The 17,799-nt window shown below is 42.7% G+C and overlaps 1 protein-coding gene across 1 annotated transcript in view; it reads left to right on the top strand.

Moving 5' to 3' along the window:
• ECHDC2 (enoyl-CoA hydratase domain containing 2) overlaps window positions 1-17,085 on the top strand; it is a gene marked incomplete at its 5' end in the record, with an annotated part of 33,826 nt that extends 16,741 nt beyond the window's left edge. Inside the window, 5 exons of the mRNA XM_082266030.1 lie at window positions 1,224-1,280; window positions 1,378-1,565; window positions 5,242-5,292; window positions 15,865-15,912; window positions 16,952-17,085. Coding sequence (XP_082122156.1) covers window positions 1,224-1,280; window positions 1,378-1,565; window positions 5,242-5,292; window positions 15,865-15,912; window positions 16,952-17,029 — 422 coding nt within the window. The 3' untranslated portion in view covers window positions 17,030-17,085. The remainder of the gene's footprint in view (window positions 1-1,223; window positions 1,281-1,377; window positions 1,566-5,241; window positions 5,293-15,864; window positions 15,913-16,951) is intronic.
• Between the last annotated feature and the right edge of the window lie 714 nt (window positions 17,086-17,799).

Genomic DNA, 17,799 nt, shown 5'->3' with positions numbered 1-17,799 from the left:
GCCTGGAGTTCTGCTTTAAGTAGTCAATGTAGCATTGTCCTTTATAGAAAGCAGAAAAGAAAGTAGCCACAACCATGAGCGTTCTGTAGGGGGGTAAAGTTCTTGAACCATAGTTGCACTTGTATATCATTCTCATATTCACACTGATAAACAAGTGAATTTGGTGCAGCTCTGGCATTGGACTCTCAACTCTGATTGCCCCGGGATCAGTAGTGACTGGCCCTCTCCCGATATTCTTCAGCCTAGTACAGGGGTCTCCAAACTTTCTAAACAAAGTGACAGTTTACTGTCCTTCAGACTATGAGGGGGCCGGACTGTGGCCGGTGAGATTAGAAAATGCCCTGGTATCAATGGGAGTAAAGAATGTCTCATCATTGGTGTCAGTGGGAGGAATATTGCCCCATTATTGGTATCAGTGGGAGGAATAGTGTCCTATCATTGGTGTCAGTGGGAGGAATAGTGTACTATCATTGGTGGCAGTGGGAAGAATATTGCCCCTATTGTTGGTATCAGTAGAAGGAATAGTGTCCCATCATTGGTGGCAGTGGGAAGAATATTGCCCCATTGTTGGTATCAGGGAAAGGAATAGTGTCCCATCATTAGTGTTAGTGGGAAGAATATTTCCCCCATTGTTGGTATCAGTGGAAGGAATAGTGTCCCATCATTGGTGTTAGTGGGAAGAATATTGCCCCATTGTTGGTATCAGGGGTAGGAATAGTGTCCCATCATTGGTGTCAGTGGGAGGAATATTGCCCCCATTGTTGGTATCAGGGGTAGGAATAGTGTCCCATCATTGGTGTCAGTGGGAGGAATAGTGCCCCATTGTTGGTATCAGGGGAAGGAATAGTGTCCCATCGGTGTCAGTGGGAGGAATATTGCCCCCATTGTTGGTATCAGGGGAAGGAATAGTGTCCCATCATTGGTGTCAGTGGAAATAACATTGCCCCATTGTTGGTATCAGGGGAAGAAATAGTGTCCCATCATTGGTGTCAGTGGGAAGAATACTGCCCCACCCTTGGTGTCATTGACAGGAATTATGCCCCATTGTTGGTGTGAGTGGATGGAATAGTACTTTGTATCGGATGGAGGAATACTGCTCCAAGGGCTGGATAAAGGCAAGCAAAGGGCCACATTCAGCCCTGGGCCACAGTTTGGAGACCTCTGGCCTTGAACACTACCTATAATCTAATAGAGCTAATGGCAAAAACTTTCATATATTGCAGCATCTTCAGCTAAACTGGGACTGATTGAAACTACAAGAGGATTACTTCCTGGAGCTGGTAAGGAAAAACATCATTGCTGTGGTATCAGTATACAACCTGTCAATACAGAGTGTATAAAGCAGTGTCATAACACAGAGGATTCCATCATTGGCAGGAGGATCTCAACGCCTTCCCCGTCTGATTGGAGTCGGTTTAGCCAAAGAGCTAATCTTCACCGGGAGACAGATTGAGGGGACGCAGGCTTATAACATTGGACTAGTGAATGATGCCATTCCACAGAATGAATCCGGGGATGCTGCACATAAGAAAGCCTTGAAGCTGGCCCAGGAAATTCTGCCTCAGGTAAAATGCATGTTGGACTTCCCACCATTTTATTTCCTGGTAATAATGATCACCAGGACAAACAGAAAGGGCAACTCTCTCCACTAGGGACAAAGACGGCAATAAAAACCTTCTCTTTATACTTCTTCAACAGCTCAAATGCTATTTGTTCATAGAATGGTTAGGGAAAAATACCACATTATGGCCACTAGATGGAGCTGAGGATCTTAGGAAGAAGTATGACCCTCAGCTCTATCTAATGGTTATAATTTGGTATTTTTCTGAACCACCCTATTTTTTTTATGAATGATTAACATTTATCCTGTTTGGGAAAAAGAAGGAATACAATCAGTTTTGTCCCATTTACACAGAACAAAGGTGCTAGCACATAGCTATGTCATTTAATTATTTTAATAAATGCAATCCTATGTGAGGACCCTAGTAGACATTTAAAGGAAACCTTGTATTAACCTGAGAAAACTAAAATTGAGTATATGATGACAAATTAATTAGCAGAGACGTGCAGTGAAAATGATAGGAATAAAAGATCAATAGATCTGGTTCCGGACTAATAAACAAAAAAAAATTAAAAATATCCCAAGCAGTACCAAAAACCTCTCAGGCTCCCACGGGCAAGGCTGTCTCCTCCGCTACAGGTATTTTACAGGAATTTCAAAGTTATTACCAATGTCTTTACACCTCTACCTTGCCACCTGATATACATATTGACTCTTTCAACTCTCTATTGGATCCGGTAGCTCTAGGCTGGCTGTCAGAGAGGAGAGATCTCACTTGGTGCGCCCGATCACCCCTGAGGAGATCATCAGTGTTATCCAATCTCTTCCAGTGGACAAGGCCCCGGGCCGGATGGCCTCCCCACAGAATTTTACAAGACTCATGTAGAATTACTCCACCCCTTTTGCCCTCAGTCATTGATTCGGGTCAGACTAGATTTATGGCCCACAAATCCACAGACATTAATCTACGGACCTGTCCAACTCATCTATGGTTCTAGAAGCTGGGGTGCTGCATTCTGTGGAGGCTTTAAAATGCTTACGATTTTGAGGCCCTAGAGCTCCTTATGACCGAACCCCTTCCATGGTTATGACTCTTCGGACCTAGAAGTTGTGAAAAATACTGTAGTTCTGCCAAATTGTCCTCTATGGAATAATCCTACATTACCCCATCTTTTTAAGCTTCCCAAACCCATAGTCTGGACCAAATTCAACATTAAACTGTTGAAAGATGTCAAAACGGACATTTTACTACATCACTTTGATGACTTTACTTCTTAATACAATATACCTCTCTCAAATCTCTTTAGATACATGCAGTTGTCCCCTGCTTTCAAGAGTCACTTTCCCCCTGGTACAGCGAAATTGGTGGCATCAGACCTAAGAAAGAGTCCTGTGCTACGAATGCTCAGAAAACCCCACCTCAACTCTCCATGCTCATCTCCTGCGGGTATCCTCTCCTGAGGTATCAGTGCTTCGTCAGCGCTGGTTCTGGGATGCTCCGGAGCTGGATTCCAAGGACTGGGAGGATATATGGGATTTTCCATTTAAGATTTTAATTTCCCCATGAGATCGCCTCATACAGTTTAAGGTTGTACACAGGGCTTATCTCACTCCCTATCAGTGGCATAAAATGGGACCCTCTCTTTCTTCAGAATGTTGGCGATGTGATCATTCCCCAGGTGATCTCATCCACATATTCTGGACTTGTCCTGTAATCAGTGTATTCTGGGCACAAGTAATCAACTTGGTGGCTGGCACCTCTATTACACTATTACACTATCTCCTAGAGTGTCTGCTGGGCTTAGTAGAAGATCTAGCTCTCAGAGTGGCAGGTCAAACTATAATTGCCCTCCTGCTTTTTTATGCCACAAAAGCTATTACGTTGTGTTGGAACCCCCCCCACTATGAAAACAACAAGTTAATGTTCTGCCCTAATAGAAATATGCACATAGCAGTTTTCCCAAGAAATATGATAAAGTTTGGGCTAAATGGCTAGCAGAACCTTCCACGGCAGGAGATACTTAATGTCTCTATAGTGTTGTCCTGATACCGCTCCCTGTGGCTTGTGGGTTATTTCAGGGTCCCTTGGGGCTTTTTGAATATGTGGTATAATGGGTCGGTTAGTCTTGAGTCTTATAAGCTGTTGGTTTTGTGAGTTGTTTTTCTCCATAAGGCTAGTGTTCAATACCTTTATATATATATATATATATATATATTTATTGTGTAAGCCCCTGGGTGGGCTAAATGCCTGAGATATGGACAGTTATGGTGTGACTGTATTTCTATGTTTTTGTACCTTTTCAAAATAATAAAAAGATTTTATTAAGAATAAAAAAATAAAATCTCAGGCAGCATTACTCCTCTTCAGCCCTTTTCTCCCACAAGATGTATGCAGTTTTTGGAGTTGAAATTATGCCCAATATCACAACTTTGAAAACTGAAAACTAGGGATGAGCTTGGGTTTTGCCCTGGGTTCGCTTCAAACTCATGCTTGTTTGAACCCAAAAGACAACTGTCAATGCTGGACTGGACCAATCAGCTGCAGGCAGGGGATTGACCTACTGTGGCCCCATAGCCATAGAAGGTCAATGACAAAAGATCATAGCAAGCCTTCTGGCTGGTATGTGAACCTTGAGCCTGTTTTCATCACAAGTTCTGGGTCCTCCATTTAGTATTTGAGGTTGGATGAGACTTAAGCCCCGTACACACGCAACGATTATCGGCCGACCGATCATCCGTATTTTGTCCAGAGTGGTGTTTTGTTGGTTGGAATGTGCCTAGACTGAACACGAATTTTCTCGCCTAACAAAATTCTACTTCAGAAGTGATATCATGTGTTGGATTGCTTTCTTTGTGTTCTTTCCTCTCTGAGCATGCCCAGTCTTGCTCATCAGATTTTTCCCTGTTGAAATCTGTACTGACTGCACGAAAATCGGCCGTTGTGTTGACGGCCAACAAAAATTTTTATAGTCTGCACACCAGATTTTTTTCGGCCGAAAAGTCGGAGTTGGTTGTCGGAAGCATCATACTAACAAGCCGAAAATCGGCAGATCGGTCGTCGGACAAAAATTCCCTGCCAATTTTCGACGTGGGTGTACGGGGCTTTAGGCTTTTAAAATCAGACTGTCGTTCACACATTACTGTGTCCTTTATCTATGGCCACACAATACATGTTACTTCATGGTTTATATAGAAGCAAGTTTTATTTGTTTATTCATCATAATCCAAATTTTGTTTCTCATGGATATCTTGACTTTACCAGTGCGCAGCATCTAGCCTTTGCAATGATGTCACAAGTATCCCACCTACTTTGTCTACATGCAGCTGTAAAGCATGAAATCCACTGCTTGCAGCTGATTGGCCTGGCAATAACAGTGGCCTTCTGGGTTCAGATGGAATACAAGCTCATCTCTACCGAGGATGTACTGCGAATGCAGGTTATAGTCTTGCCCCCTAAAGGAAGGTCACCGCTGTGCCCTTGATTCACAGTATGCTTGTGCAGAGAGGTCCTCACGTGAAGATGGAGAGAAGAAAAGGCCCCAGTGTGTCACAATCAGAAAGAACACCTTAGAATGTTAAAAGAAATTGTAACCTACACATGGGTGGGGGGTACAGAGCCAGGAATTGGTCTTGGAATTCTCAAAGTTATTGATTTGTTAACTCCCTTTGCTCTCTTACAGGCTCCAGTTGCTGTCAGAATGGCAAAGCTGGCAATGAACAAAGGAATAGAGGTAAACTGACACTTACAGTATTAATATAACTTTATCAGTATTCTCCTGCTTTATCCTTGCAGGGCTCCATTTGCAATATTTTATTTAAGGGTAAATTCACCTCTACTACAAGTATTTTTTTAAATGTACAAACAAACCTGAATTACTAATTTTTCGATTTATTAGTGTGCCAGCTACGACACACGATTTCGTGCCACAATCGAACATTCCGGATCCAATATACTGTTTTTTTTTTTTTTTTGAGAATCGAAAAAGTGGATGGCAAAACATATTAGATATTTTTTCGATTCACAGAACTTTTGTTTTTTGACTTGTCTATGGCCTGCTTAACTAAGTTGGAGAGCAATAACAGATGTTGCTTGATAACTGACAATGCTGAACAGTGGTGGGATTTGTGGGACTTTTGCAGCTTGTCACATTTTCCTGTTAAAAACTGTAGCAATTGTGCTAATTGTAGAACCAATTAGTGGTATGGTAGCAAAGTTTAACTACCCACTGATAGCTATTCTGTTTAAAGGCAATTAGGCCAAAAGGTTTTGGAATAAGCCCTGTATTATAGAAGTCTCATTTCTTTTTATAGTAAGCCCTTCCCACCGATGTAACACAAATATGCGAAAGTGGGCTTTTTTCTGTGGGGCCACACCTATATGCACCTCCCTTTGTGCTAGGAGGACGACGCAGGGCGCGCTCCCAGCACAGAAACCAGCGTCTTGCCAAGAGCCCCGTACTAATAATTGGGACCCGGAACTCTTAATTCTGGGTCACCTGATTGCTGTGGTAGCCTCTGATTGGCTACTACAGTGATCAGTCACTGTAAATAAATCCTGCCCCCTGTGTTTCTCTCTCTGTCTGTGAATAGAGAGGAAAGATACATTGTTTCTTTATCGTACATTACAGGACACAGAGCAGCCATAATAATTACTATTTGGGTTATACGCCACCTATAGGTGAACGGACATTGGCAACTAAAAAGACAGGAAGTCCCCCTCTATATAACCCCTCCCATACAGGAAGTACCTCCGTTTTTTCGCCAGTGTTTTAGAGGCGTTGGTCATGGTTGGAGAAGTTCTCCATATTTTAAAGTTATGCTACAGTCCCGGATAAAGATCCTGCATGATCCAGGGGCTAGGCAATCGGATCCACCTGAAAGTGGAAGACTAAAATGGATGATACCTGAGCCTCAGTAGTTGGAAGACTGCAAGGTATTGCCTGTAATTCAACCAAATCGGGGGCACTGGATCCTGGGATCCGGACCCTTGGTAAAGACTGACTTTAAAGGCGATCTGGCAGGGTGCCCTACAGGTCCAAAGGAGTGGCCCTAAGATTATAGGGGGACCCGCTCCTTGAAGGACACAAGTGACACCCGCATGATGAGTTAAGATTGGATTCTAGCTATAAGCAGAGTCCTGTGGCGAGATTGGTAAGTATGGTTACTTTAAATGTGATGCACTGTTACCTATATGATCTTTAACAGATACCGGGTGCCACGATTAATGTCTCCACTAGAGGGCAGTGATGTTTATTCAACTGTGGTATTGCATACCTGGATTCCTCACATTGTTTGCACAGCCAACCCCCCGGGAAGCGTGGCAGGCAGCGGGACTAATGTCCCCCTCCCTCCCAGGGCATCTGCTTACTCAGAGCCTCCAGTGTCCGTTCCCTGCCGTGCTGTATGGCTGTAGGGGCGAGCGCAAGTATGGCCCTATTTTTCGTTCATGCATGAGTGTGCATGTGGGCCCGGGGACATGTCTGTGACGAGTGGACGTGCACGTAGCACGGCACCCAGGTGCAGTAAGGGGCGGAGACAGTGCAGCTTTTGAGGAAGTGTTCCCGACGGCTGTTAGAAGCTGGATGGGACACAGAGCAGCTGCAGCTGGGTGTGTGAAAAGTAAAAGGAGGGGAAAGCACCTCTTGAGTGTGATAAAAGTTATTTTTATTACAACAAAATGTAGTAACTTACATATTGGTAAGGGAATTTGCGAGTCAAACGTAGCGTTCCGAGAGCGGCTGATGGTGTGTGAGTCACTGTGGGTGAATAGATACAGGCGCTGACAGGTTCTGTTACTGTGGGAGTAACTGTGCTGTATATTGTGATAAGCTGTTTACAGCTTAACATAAGGATTGAGTACACTAAAGTAGTACCTCAAGAGTCTTGTCTGGAGCAATGTCTTCCCGGTAAAAGGAGTGGGGGGGGGGGGGGGGAGGCACAGCACAAAGGGGCAAAAGGCAAAAGCTCGCCGCCATCAGGATTTGAAGATCCTAGCCGAGCATCCTTTGTGTTAACCTCCCCTGAGAGGCCAGAGGCAACTGGCTAATCTGAGCCATTACGGTTGTCAGGCATAGTAGCTACATCTAGTGCTTCTGTCTCAACCTGTCACTAAGGACGATTTGGTGTCCGCTTTAGCCAGCCTTGAGGGAAAGATTGCTGGCATGATTGCTTCAGTATCACAAGGATGGAGGAAACGTGATAGATCCCACTCACCTGAGCCCCCTGTTTTAGTTCAGGATTGGGCAGAGGATGTGGAAGAAGTAGCTGTAAATGACCTAGAAGGTCAAGCTGAGGATTCCACTTCTGGGGAGTCAGAGTCCGAGGAGCCATTTTTGGCCTCTCAATCTCAGAGATTGTTAATTCAGTCTTTCACTCAAATAGTCCAGTCTGGATTTAAATTACCTCCTTTCTGAAGTCTCTTTTTCTTCATTAGGCTCATTACGCCCTCCGCAGAACTCTCAGGCTTTTCCCTTACATCCACTTTCAGAGCACATAGGATGTGCTGATTAGGATCACCCTGATAGGGTTTTTGTTCCTCCCAAAAGGTTCTCCCTGTTGTTTCCTATGGAGGAAAAATTCACAAAGAAATGGAGTATGCCTACGGTTGATGCAGCTACAAGTTCTTTTGTAAATAGGAATTTAACCTGTCCTGTAGATAATGTCCAGGTTTTTAAAGATCCAGCAGATGAAAAAATGGAATCTTTACTAAAAGCTTCTTTTGCTATTGCTGGGTCTGCGATACTACCGGCCGTGGCAGCTATAGGAGTTTGTCAGTCTTTGAAAGACCGTATTTAGCAGGTAACCAAGAGTGCTCCTACTCAGAGGGTAGTCTGCTGAAGAATTAGCATATTTTTCTTGTGATTTGTGTTTTGCAGTAGATGTTCTTAAGGACTCCATACTGCAGCGGTCATGGTTTGCTCTTCTGTCAGTATACAGTGCCTTGCGAAAGTATTCGGCCCCCTTGAACTTTGCAACCCTTTGCCACATTTTAGGCTTCAAAATATAAAGATATAAAACTATAATTTTTTGTGAAGAATCAACAACAAGTTGGACACAATCATGAAGTGGAACGAAATTTATTGGATATTTCAAACTTTGTTAACAAATAAAAAACTGAAAAATTGGGCGTGCAAAATTATTCAGCCCCTTTACTTTCAGTGCAGCAAACTCTCTCCAGAAGTTCAGTGAGGATCTCTGAATGATCCAATGTTGACCTAAATGACTAATGATGATAAATAGAATCCACCTGTGTGTAATCAAGTCTCCGTATAAATGCACCTGCACTGTGATAGTCTCAGAGGTCTGTTTAAAGCGCAGAGAGCATCATAAAGAACAAGGAGCACACCAGGCAGGTCCAAGATACTGTTGTGGAGAAGTTTAAAGCTGGTTTTGGATACAAAAAGATTTCCCAAGCTTTAAACATCCCAAGGAGCACTGTGCAAGCGATAATATTGAAATGTAAGGAGCATCAGACCACTGCAAATCTACGAAGACCTGGCCGTCCCTCTAAACTTTCAGCTCATACAAGGAGAAGACTGATCAGAGATGCAGCCAAGAGGCCCATGATCACTCTGGATTAACTGCAGAGATCTACAGCTGAGGTGGGAGACTCTGTCCATAGGACAACAATCAGTCGTATACTGCACAAATCTGGCCTTTATGGAAGAGTGGCAAGAAGAAAGCCATTTCTTAAAGATATCCATAAAAAGTGTCGTTTAAAGTTTGCCAAAAGCCACCTGGGAGACACACCAAACATGTGGAAGAAGGTGCTCTGGTCAGATAAAACCAAAATCAAACTTTTTGGCAACAATGCAAAACATTATGTTTGGCGTAAAAGCAGCACAGCTCATCACCCTGAACACACCATCCCCACTGTCAAACATGGTGGTGGCAGCATCATGGTTTGGGCCTGCTTTTCTTCAGCAGGGACAGGGAAGATGGTTAAAATTAATGGGAAGATGGATGGAGCCAAATACAGGACCATTCTGGAAGAAAACCTGATGGAGGCTGCAAAAGACCTGAGACTGGGACAGAGATTTGTCTTCCAACAAGACAATGATCCAAAACATAAAGCAAAATCTACAATGGAATGGTTCACAAATAAACATATCCAGGTGTTAGAATGGCCAAGTCAAAGTCCAGACCTGAATCCAATCGAGAATCTGTGGAAAGAACTGAAAACTGCTGTTCACAAACGCTCCCCTTCCAACCTAACTGAGCTCGAGCTGTTTTGCAAGGAGGAATGGGCAAAAATTTCAGTCTCTCGATGTGCAAAACTGATAGAGACATACCCCAAGCGACTTACAGCTGTAATCGCAGCAAAAGGTGGCGCTACAAAGTATTAACTTAAGGGGGCTATATAATTTTGCACGCCCAATTTTTCAGTTTTTTATTTGTTAAAAAAGTTTGAAATATCCAATAAATTTCATTCCACTTCATGATTGAGTCCCACTTGTTGTTGATTCTTCACAAAAAATTACAGTTTTGTATCTTTATGTTTGAAGCCTGAAATGTGGCAAAAGGTCGAAAAGTTCAAGGGAGCCGAATACTTTCGCAATGCACTGTATATGCTGTACTGTGGTTAAAGAATTGGTCTGCAGAATTACCTTGTAAAAACATACTAGCTGGTTTTCCATTTCATGGGAAACGCCTAGTTGGTGACGATCTGTATAAATATATCCAAAAGATTTCAGCGGGTAAGAGTGCGCTACCAGTTAAGAGGAGAAGTAAACCTCCTTCTTTTAAGGTGTCTAACGCTCAAGTACTCAGTACTTCTAATCCTAGGCAGTTTCGACTGCCTCAGCTGTCTGGATCTAGAGCCAAACCTTCAGGGTAAGGGCAGAAGGAACCCTGGGTCCAGAGGTCTACCCAGCCTAGCTCTAAACCTACCTTATGATTGGGCGCCCCCCCACTAAGACGGGTGGGGGGGAAGGCCACTACAGTTCTAGGATGCCTGGGTAGAAGTGATTCAGTACGCCTGGGTTGTTTCCACAGTCTCGCAGGGGTACAAACTAGAATTGCAGGTGTTTTCCCATCCTTGGTTTTTAGGTCAAACATACCGGCAGATCCATTAAAGAGAAAATCTTTTTTTCTGGCTCTAGACCATCTTAAGCAGTGATTACAGAGGTTCCAGACGACAAGAAATTCAGGGGCTTCTACTCAAACCTTTTTGTAGTCCCCAAACCAAATGGAGATGTGAGACCTTTTATGGATCTTAAAGCCCTGAACCAGTTTCTAAGCATTCGCACGTTTTGTATGGAGTCAATTCGCTCAGTCCTGGCTTCTCTGCAAGGAGGAGATTTTCTGGCATCCATAGACATCAAAGATGCATACCTACACATGCCAATTTTCCAGGCCCATCAAAGGATTCTGCGGTTTGTGGTGGAAGACTGCCATCTTCAGTTTGTGGCTTTGCCCGTCAGGCTAGCTACGGCACCACGAGTGTTCACAAAAACCCTAGCTCCAGTATTGGCAATTCTAAGATCTCAAGGGATAGCAGTGGTAGGATATCTGAATGATCTATTGCTCAAAGATCAGTCGGCTTTTACTCTAAGCCAGAATGTGTTCTGGTCAGTTCAGTTCTTAGAATGTCTGGGTTGGACTCTAAATTTGGCAAAGTCAGCGTTGCAGGTTTAGAATCTAGAATGTCTGCGTCTCCTTGTGGACACAGTACAGGCAAAAGTGTTTTTGCCGCCAAGAAAGGTCATAGCCATGAAGGATCTTGTCCGGATCATAAGAGGGAAAATGTATCCTTCTGTACGTCTTTGCATCAAGTTTCTAAGGAAGATAGGGTCTTCGTTCGAAGCAGTTCCTTATGCCCAATTCCATGCCAGACCATTACAGAACAACATTCTGTCAGCCTGGAGCAAAAAGATCCAGGCCCTAGATTGTCGCCTGTCTCTGTCATCAAGGGTGCATCAGAGTCTTGGTTGGTGGTTGGTAGCTAGGATTTTGGAGAGCGGGAAATGGGAAGTTGGGACCACAGATGCCAATCTCTGCGGCTGGGGAGCAGTTGCCAATCTCTCTGGCTGGGGAGCAGTTCTGGAGGAAGCCACTGTCCAAGTGAAATGGTCCTAGTTAGAAAAGAGCTTGCCCATCAATATCCTGGAAATTCGAGCAGTCTGTCTGGCTTTAAGGTTCTGGATTGCCAGACTATGGGGTTGCCCCATCAGGGTCCAAGCTGACATTGCCAAGGCTTTGGCCTACATCAACCATCAGGGGGGAACCAAAAGTCAGTCAACCCAGAAGGAGGTGGGTAACGTCCTAACCTGGGTGGAGAAATTTGTTCCATGCCTGGCGGCAGTTCTTATTCCGGGAATAGAGAACTGGCAGGCAGACTTTGAGTCGCCAGCAGATGTTTCCAGGGGAATGGTCTTTACATCCCGAGATCCTTGCATTGATTTGTCGATGCTGGGGGGTTTTCGGACGTAGATCTGTTAGGATCCAGGTTCAACAACAATTTGGACAAATTTGTATCCAGCACCAGTGGAAAGTCTCTACAGCACAAAACACAGTCCATAATATTAAGTGAACCATAAGAATCACCGCAAATCAGTGGCTAACCGATGGAAATAATTGTGTCGCAGAATACCATGTGAGTATAAAGTAATCTGCTTACCAGATGGTGTCGACTCTCACATTTATGAATTTATTTTAAAAACAATGCACTCACAAGCAGCGATATAAAAAAAAAAGGATGTATGCATCAATACAAATAGACCGTGGCTCAATAGCGTGCTTATGTCCCAACGCGCATCTGAAGACGTCATTTGATGACGAAACGCGTAAGCTAGGTTGGACCATTGGGACGTAAGCATGCTTTGAGCCATGGCCTATTCATATTGATATATAAATGCTTCTTTTTTATGTCACTACTTGTTAGTGCATTATTTTTAAAATAAATTCATAACCTAATTTGTTGAGACGTACTGCACCATTGTGGTTTGTTTGAATTTTCTGAAGTGATTCTGCACTTAAGCGGATGTAAAAAAGTTTTTATTATGTCTTCACTGGTCATGACAAACAACTTAGTGATAACATGTGAATACCACCTTTTCTTGCATTTTCAAACTGGTGTTGACTTCTCTAGAATGTGAAAGTCAACACCATCTGGTAAGCAGATTACCTTATACTCACATGGTGTTGTGCGACACGAATATTTCCATCTGTTAGCCACTGGTGTGCGGGGATTCTTCTGGTTCACTCACTATATGGACTGTTTTATTGTGCTGTAGAGACTTTCCACCGGTGCTGCCTCTTGAGTATTAAAAAAATAAATAAAAAAATAAAGAAAAAATACCTAGATCAAGGTATGATCTAGTACAGTGCCAGGGTTAGTGTTTGGGTCAAGTCAGGGTCAAAATATTTTGGTCAGGATTTTTTTTAAAGTTAGCATCAGCATGTTTTAGATAGGACAAAAAAAAAATGCACACTATTGTTTCTGGGCTGTACTATGGGTACAGACAGCAAATAACATACACATATGTAGTATAGCTGCAATCGTCAGGAGCAGGAGAATTTATTTTGGATTGTTTTTAGGTGGTAGGCTATGGTATTAACCAGAAATATACTGTACATATTTTGTTTTTTCTATTTTGGGCCAGTTTTCCTTTGATAATAAAAAAAAAAAAATCTGGAATTATCCATAACCATTTACTACTAAATAAAATCCCAATTTGTCCTGAAAAAAAAGTTATAATCCACCTGGATGCACAAAGTAGTCGTGATATGTACTAGAGATCGACCGATTATTGGCAAAGCCGATATATCGAGGGCCATTATGCATTTTCCCTGATATATCGGAATTGGCCACCGACTGATATTGCCAGACTTGGCGTTTTGAATGCTTTAAAGAGCAGAGGAGGGGTTTGGAATCTTTTAGACCCCCAGATCCCTCCACAAGAGTACCTGTCAAATAAAAAAAATATCGAAAATATCTGCCCATATCGGCCGATACCAATTTGCATTGGCCAAAATATCGGTATCGGTATCGGCAACGAAAAACCGATATTGGGTCGATCACTAATATGTACAGTTTTACTAACACATGTCAAAGTTGCAAACTTGCGGTTAGGCATTATTATTATATAGGATTTATATAGCGCTGACAGTTTATGCAGCGATTTACTACTTGAGGGTAGACAGTACAACTTCAATACATTTTAATACAGTAGGAATGAGAGGCCTTCTCATTAGAGCTTACAATCTAAGAGGGAGGGTCAAGAAATACAAGAGGTAATAACTGAGGGGGATGTGCAGATTGAGAAAATAAATGTACAGTTGTTAGGTGGGGGCCAGATAGGCTTCTCTGAAGAGATGAGTTTTCAGGGATCATCTGAAAGTGGACAAAGTAGGAGATGGCATTAAGATTTGGTTTACCTTTTAGGCGTGAGGGGGTTGACATGCCCTGAAAGGCTAGCTATGCCTCCAGACATCTGAAAACACAGTTAGCAAGGAGACCTCTGCATTGATAGCTGAAACCTTTCTTTGGCTCCTGGCTCTTGCCCCATACACTTGCTGGTAAGAAGGTGGTGGTTGTGTCAGTGCTTAAAGCTGGAGATAAGCACCAGCTATCAATTCAGCTGTCTCCTTGTTAACTGCGTTGTTGGACAGCTGGCAGGGGCATTCTGTCTAACCATGTAGCTATCCTTCCATAGCATGTAGGAAGATGAGAAAAAGTACTCCATGTACTTTGTTTCCTTTTTATTATGAGACTTTTTCTTTAAAAGTGTAAGTTTACCCATAACGACGTGATAAAATTAATGTTCTTTGGCAAGGAACATACATTCCTCATTAATAATTATGCTACCAAAATGAGTGTCTGCTGTAAATTGGCTCCAGCATTGCTCCCGTTTCTTCTTGCCAGAGGCTGCCATTTTGCTGAAGCCCAGAGCCCCTAGGAGCAGTAAAGCCTCGTACACATGCAACGATTGTTGGCCGTGAATTTTCGGCCAACGTCCGATCGGCCGATTGTCGGTTTGTTAGTATGATGCTTCTGACAACCAACTGCGACTTTTCGGCCGAAAAAAATCTGGTGTGCGTGCTATATAATTTTTGTTGGCCATCAACAGAATGGCCGATTGTTCGTCAGTCAGTACAGATTTCGGCAGACAAAAATTAGATGAGCAAGACTGGGCATGCTCAGAGAAGAAAAAACACACGGAAAGTAAACCAGCACATGACATCACTTCTGAAGTTGGTTGTTGTTGGCCCAAAAAATTTGTGTGCACTCTAGGCACATTCCAACCAATACAACAACACTGGACAAAAGACGGCCATCGGTCGGCCAACAATCGTTGCGTGTGTACGAGGCTTTACTATTTAGGGTAGTTCTGCTTCTATAAATTCAGCACAGTTCATAATAACAGAGAGCAAATGGGCATGCACAGAGCAGGGAGAGACAGTGTATTACTGGATTTTAATCAGTGTAGTTTTGTTTTTAAGGTTTTTTCTTACACCTACTGTATATCTGCAAAAGGACTTAATTTTCTGAATAAATTTCCACTTTAAGGTCTGCCAAGATTGTAAATATACTATATATTTAAGAGAACCAGGAATCGTAATATTCAGTTTAAAATTATACCAGTGCTGACCTACCTATAAAAAAATGTACATGTGTCCTTTTGTACTGACTTCTAACTCTGAGTCGAGGGGGGTAAGAAGTCACTTGAGGTCTCACAGTTGCCCAATGCTGACAATACACGATTAGCAGGTTAGGCAGCTATCCCATCTCAGGTGACTGACGAGAGCCAAGATTAAAGCAGGCCATAGCTGGAGTTATTTTCGTACCTGCAACCATGGGAAAGAAAATCACTTGATTCCCCATCAACGCAATCCGCGTTGGAGCCATTGTGTTCTCCCGTTGGAGGAGGGACCCAGCTTGGAGAACACACAGTGATTATTGCTAGTGGCTACAGCTGCAATAATCGCATGAAAAACCAACATGCTGGTTGTACCCAAGTTGATTGATCAATCAACTTGGGTACAATCAGCCTGCCCATACTTCCGGTTCTTGCCAGTTCAGCAAGGATCAGCCAAGATTCAAATTGTCTATGGGTGTCTTTAGACAAAATATGTGAAAAATAAAATAAGGGCGTAAAAAGCATAGGTCTGTAACAAACAAGCATGCACAACTTTTTGTTTTAATTAGGATCCCATGGAAGGAGGGAACTTTGAAATGTAATGAAATAGGTGGCTTTCTCTGTAATGACCAATAATTGTTATGTGCAGGTGCTGTGATCTGTAGTAAAGAGAGTTTGAGTGGTGACTACTGGTGGGCTTGATGGAGTTTCATGTTTTGGCAGGTGGATATTGCATCTGGAATGGCCATTGAGGGAATGTGCTATGGACAGGTAAGTGTTGGTAATACTAAAGGAATATGCACAGTACTTTCAGATATTTACCACAGGTCAAGAAGGTTATCTGTACCACCAAGACGACAGGCCAGAATTATAATGCAGGAGAAAAAGAGGTTTAAAGTGGTTGTAAGTTGTCCCTGTTTATCTGCAGTTTTCTCTTCTCTACATTCATTTAAAGTCCAGTACATAAAAACCTTGTGTGAGATTTCAGTAAAAAAAAGGGAGCGGAGAGGTAAAGTCACACTCTGCAGAGCTCATGGAGGTGTTCGGAGGGAAGGAACACACCCCCTTCACACAGCACACAGGAACACTGAGGCTGTCAATCAGCTTAAGTTTCCTCCCGTCACCATTTTTCTCTTGGTGTCAGGAAACCTTGTCAGAAGTGACTCATGCGGATAGCAAATGATTGAAGCAGCAGAAGAAAGTAACACTTATGGCACTTTTCCACTGCAAGTACCGCCTCGGCTCCACTCGGCACTGCTTGGCCCTGCTCGGCTCAATTTGCTTTTCCACTGCGTGGTACGAGTCAGCACCTTTTGGCACTGTATAGGCTCTACTCGGCTCAGTTTGCTTTTCCACTAAAGTAGTAAGTGGGTGGGATTACAACGATTCTCTGACCAATCAGTGGCTAGTAGTGACAAACAATCAAGGCTGCATGCGAAGGATTGCGGGATATGGTATAGGTACGGAACACTTGGAACCACAACCGAGGTGGTACTGTTTAAGCGAGCCGTACCATGTAGTGGAAAAGCGGCGCTGTACCAAACCGTTCTAACACGTACCATGCGGTACCATGCAGTGGAAAAGCGCCAAACCGATCCATTCCATGCAGTGGAAAAGCGCCATTAGTGCGCTTAATTGAGACAACTACATACTATAGAGGAATATGCTTTGTTCATAGTTCATGTCAGGTTTAAAAACACTTTAAATCTTTATTAGTTATGTGATTGAATTGGAATCTGTGAAGTCCTGAACAAATAGATTAGTAAAAAAAAAGTGGTTTAATTTGTCATAACAATGTCATGTCCCTTAGGTTATTCCTACCAAGGATCGTATAGAAGGCATGGCGGCATTTCAGGAGAAGCGCCCACCACACTATAAAGGGGAGTAAGGATCCTACTATCAGCAAGCCTCGTTTTAGAAGTTCATGTTTATATATTTTTTATACAATTTATAGCTGATAAACTTTTGTTGAGGACGACTTTTTTTTTTAAATAAAAATAATCATTACAATGGTAGTAGTAACCATATGACCGACCACAACAGAAGCTGACGGAGTGATTACCCAGCAAAACAAGCCTCAGCCTCAAGTGTCAGTCTAGTGTTCCTCTCCTAGGATTCTCTTTTATCTGATCAGTATAATGAGCATGCTGTTATCACAGCACCAAATTTGATGTGACGTGGAATGGACTGGAAATCATTGCCTCCTTTCTGAACTTCAGTATTAAAAAGTCATTCTGCAACTGCATTAAAACCTATTAAAAAATTGCTTTGTTTGTGAGAATTTTTTAAGTTTATCTAAACCCAAAAACCAAATTGTAATCTATTACAGCTTACCAGTCCTTAGATATGGGGACTGCATTCATTTTCTTTTTTCAGGGTTTTGTTCCTTTATTTTCACTTGGTGATCCTGCCAGTGTGACATTTCTGGCCCTATGGTGATAATGCTTCGTATTGTATTTAGGGAGTAACAGTGTTTTTACCCTAAGACAGGACTCCAAAACACCTCGCTCTTTCTAGTACACAGTAAAAGCTGGGAACAATGTAATAAAAAAGAATTCAAGAGAAAACACAGGAAATCTCAGAATCATCTATTTTTTTGCACTTTTTGAACAAACTAAACCAAACACTTAATGGAGCCAAATAGGAGTAGTTTGTGGT

Source organism: Pelophylax lessonae (assembly GCF_965119305.1).
Source record: "Pelophylax lessonae genome assembly, chromosome: 8".
NCBI classification, from domain to species: Eukaryota; Metazoa; Chordata; class Amphibia; order Anura; family Ranidae; genus Pelophylax; species Pelophylax lessonae.
This window is presented reverse-complemented; position numbering and strand designations above follow the sequence as displayed.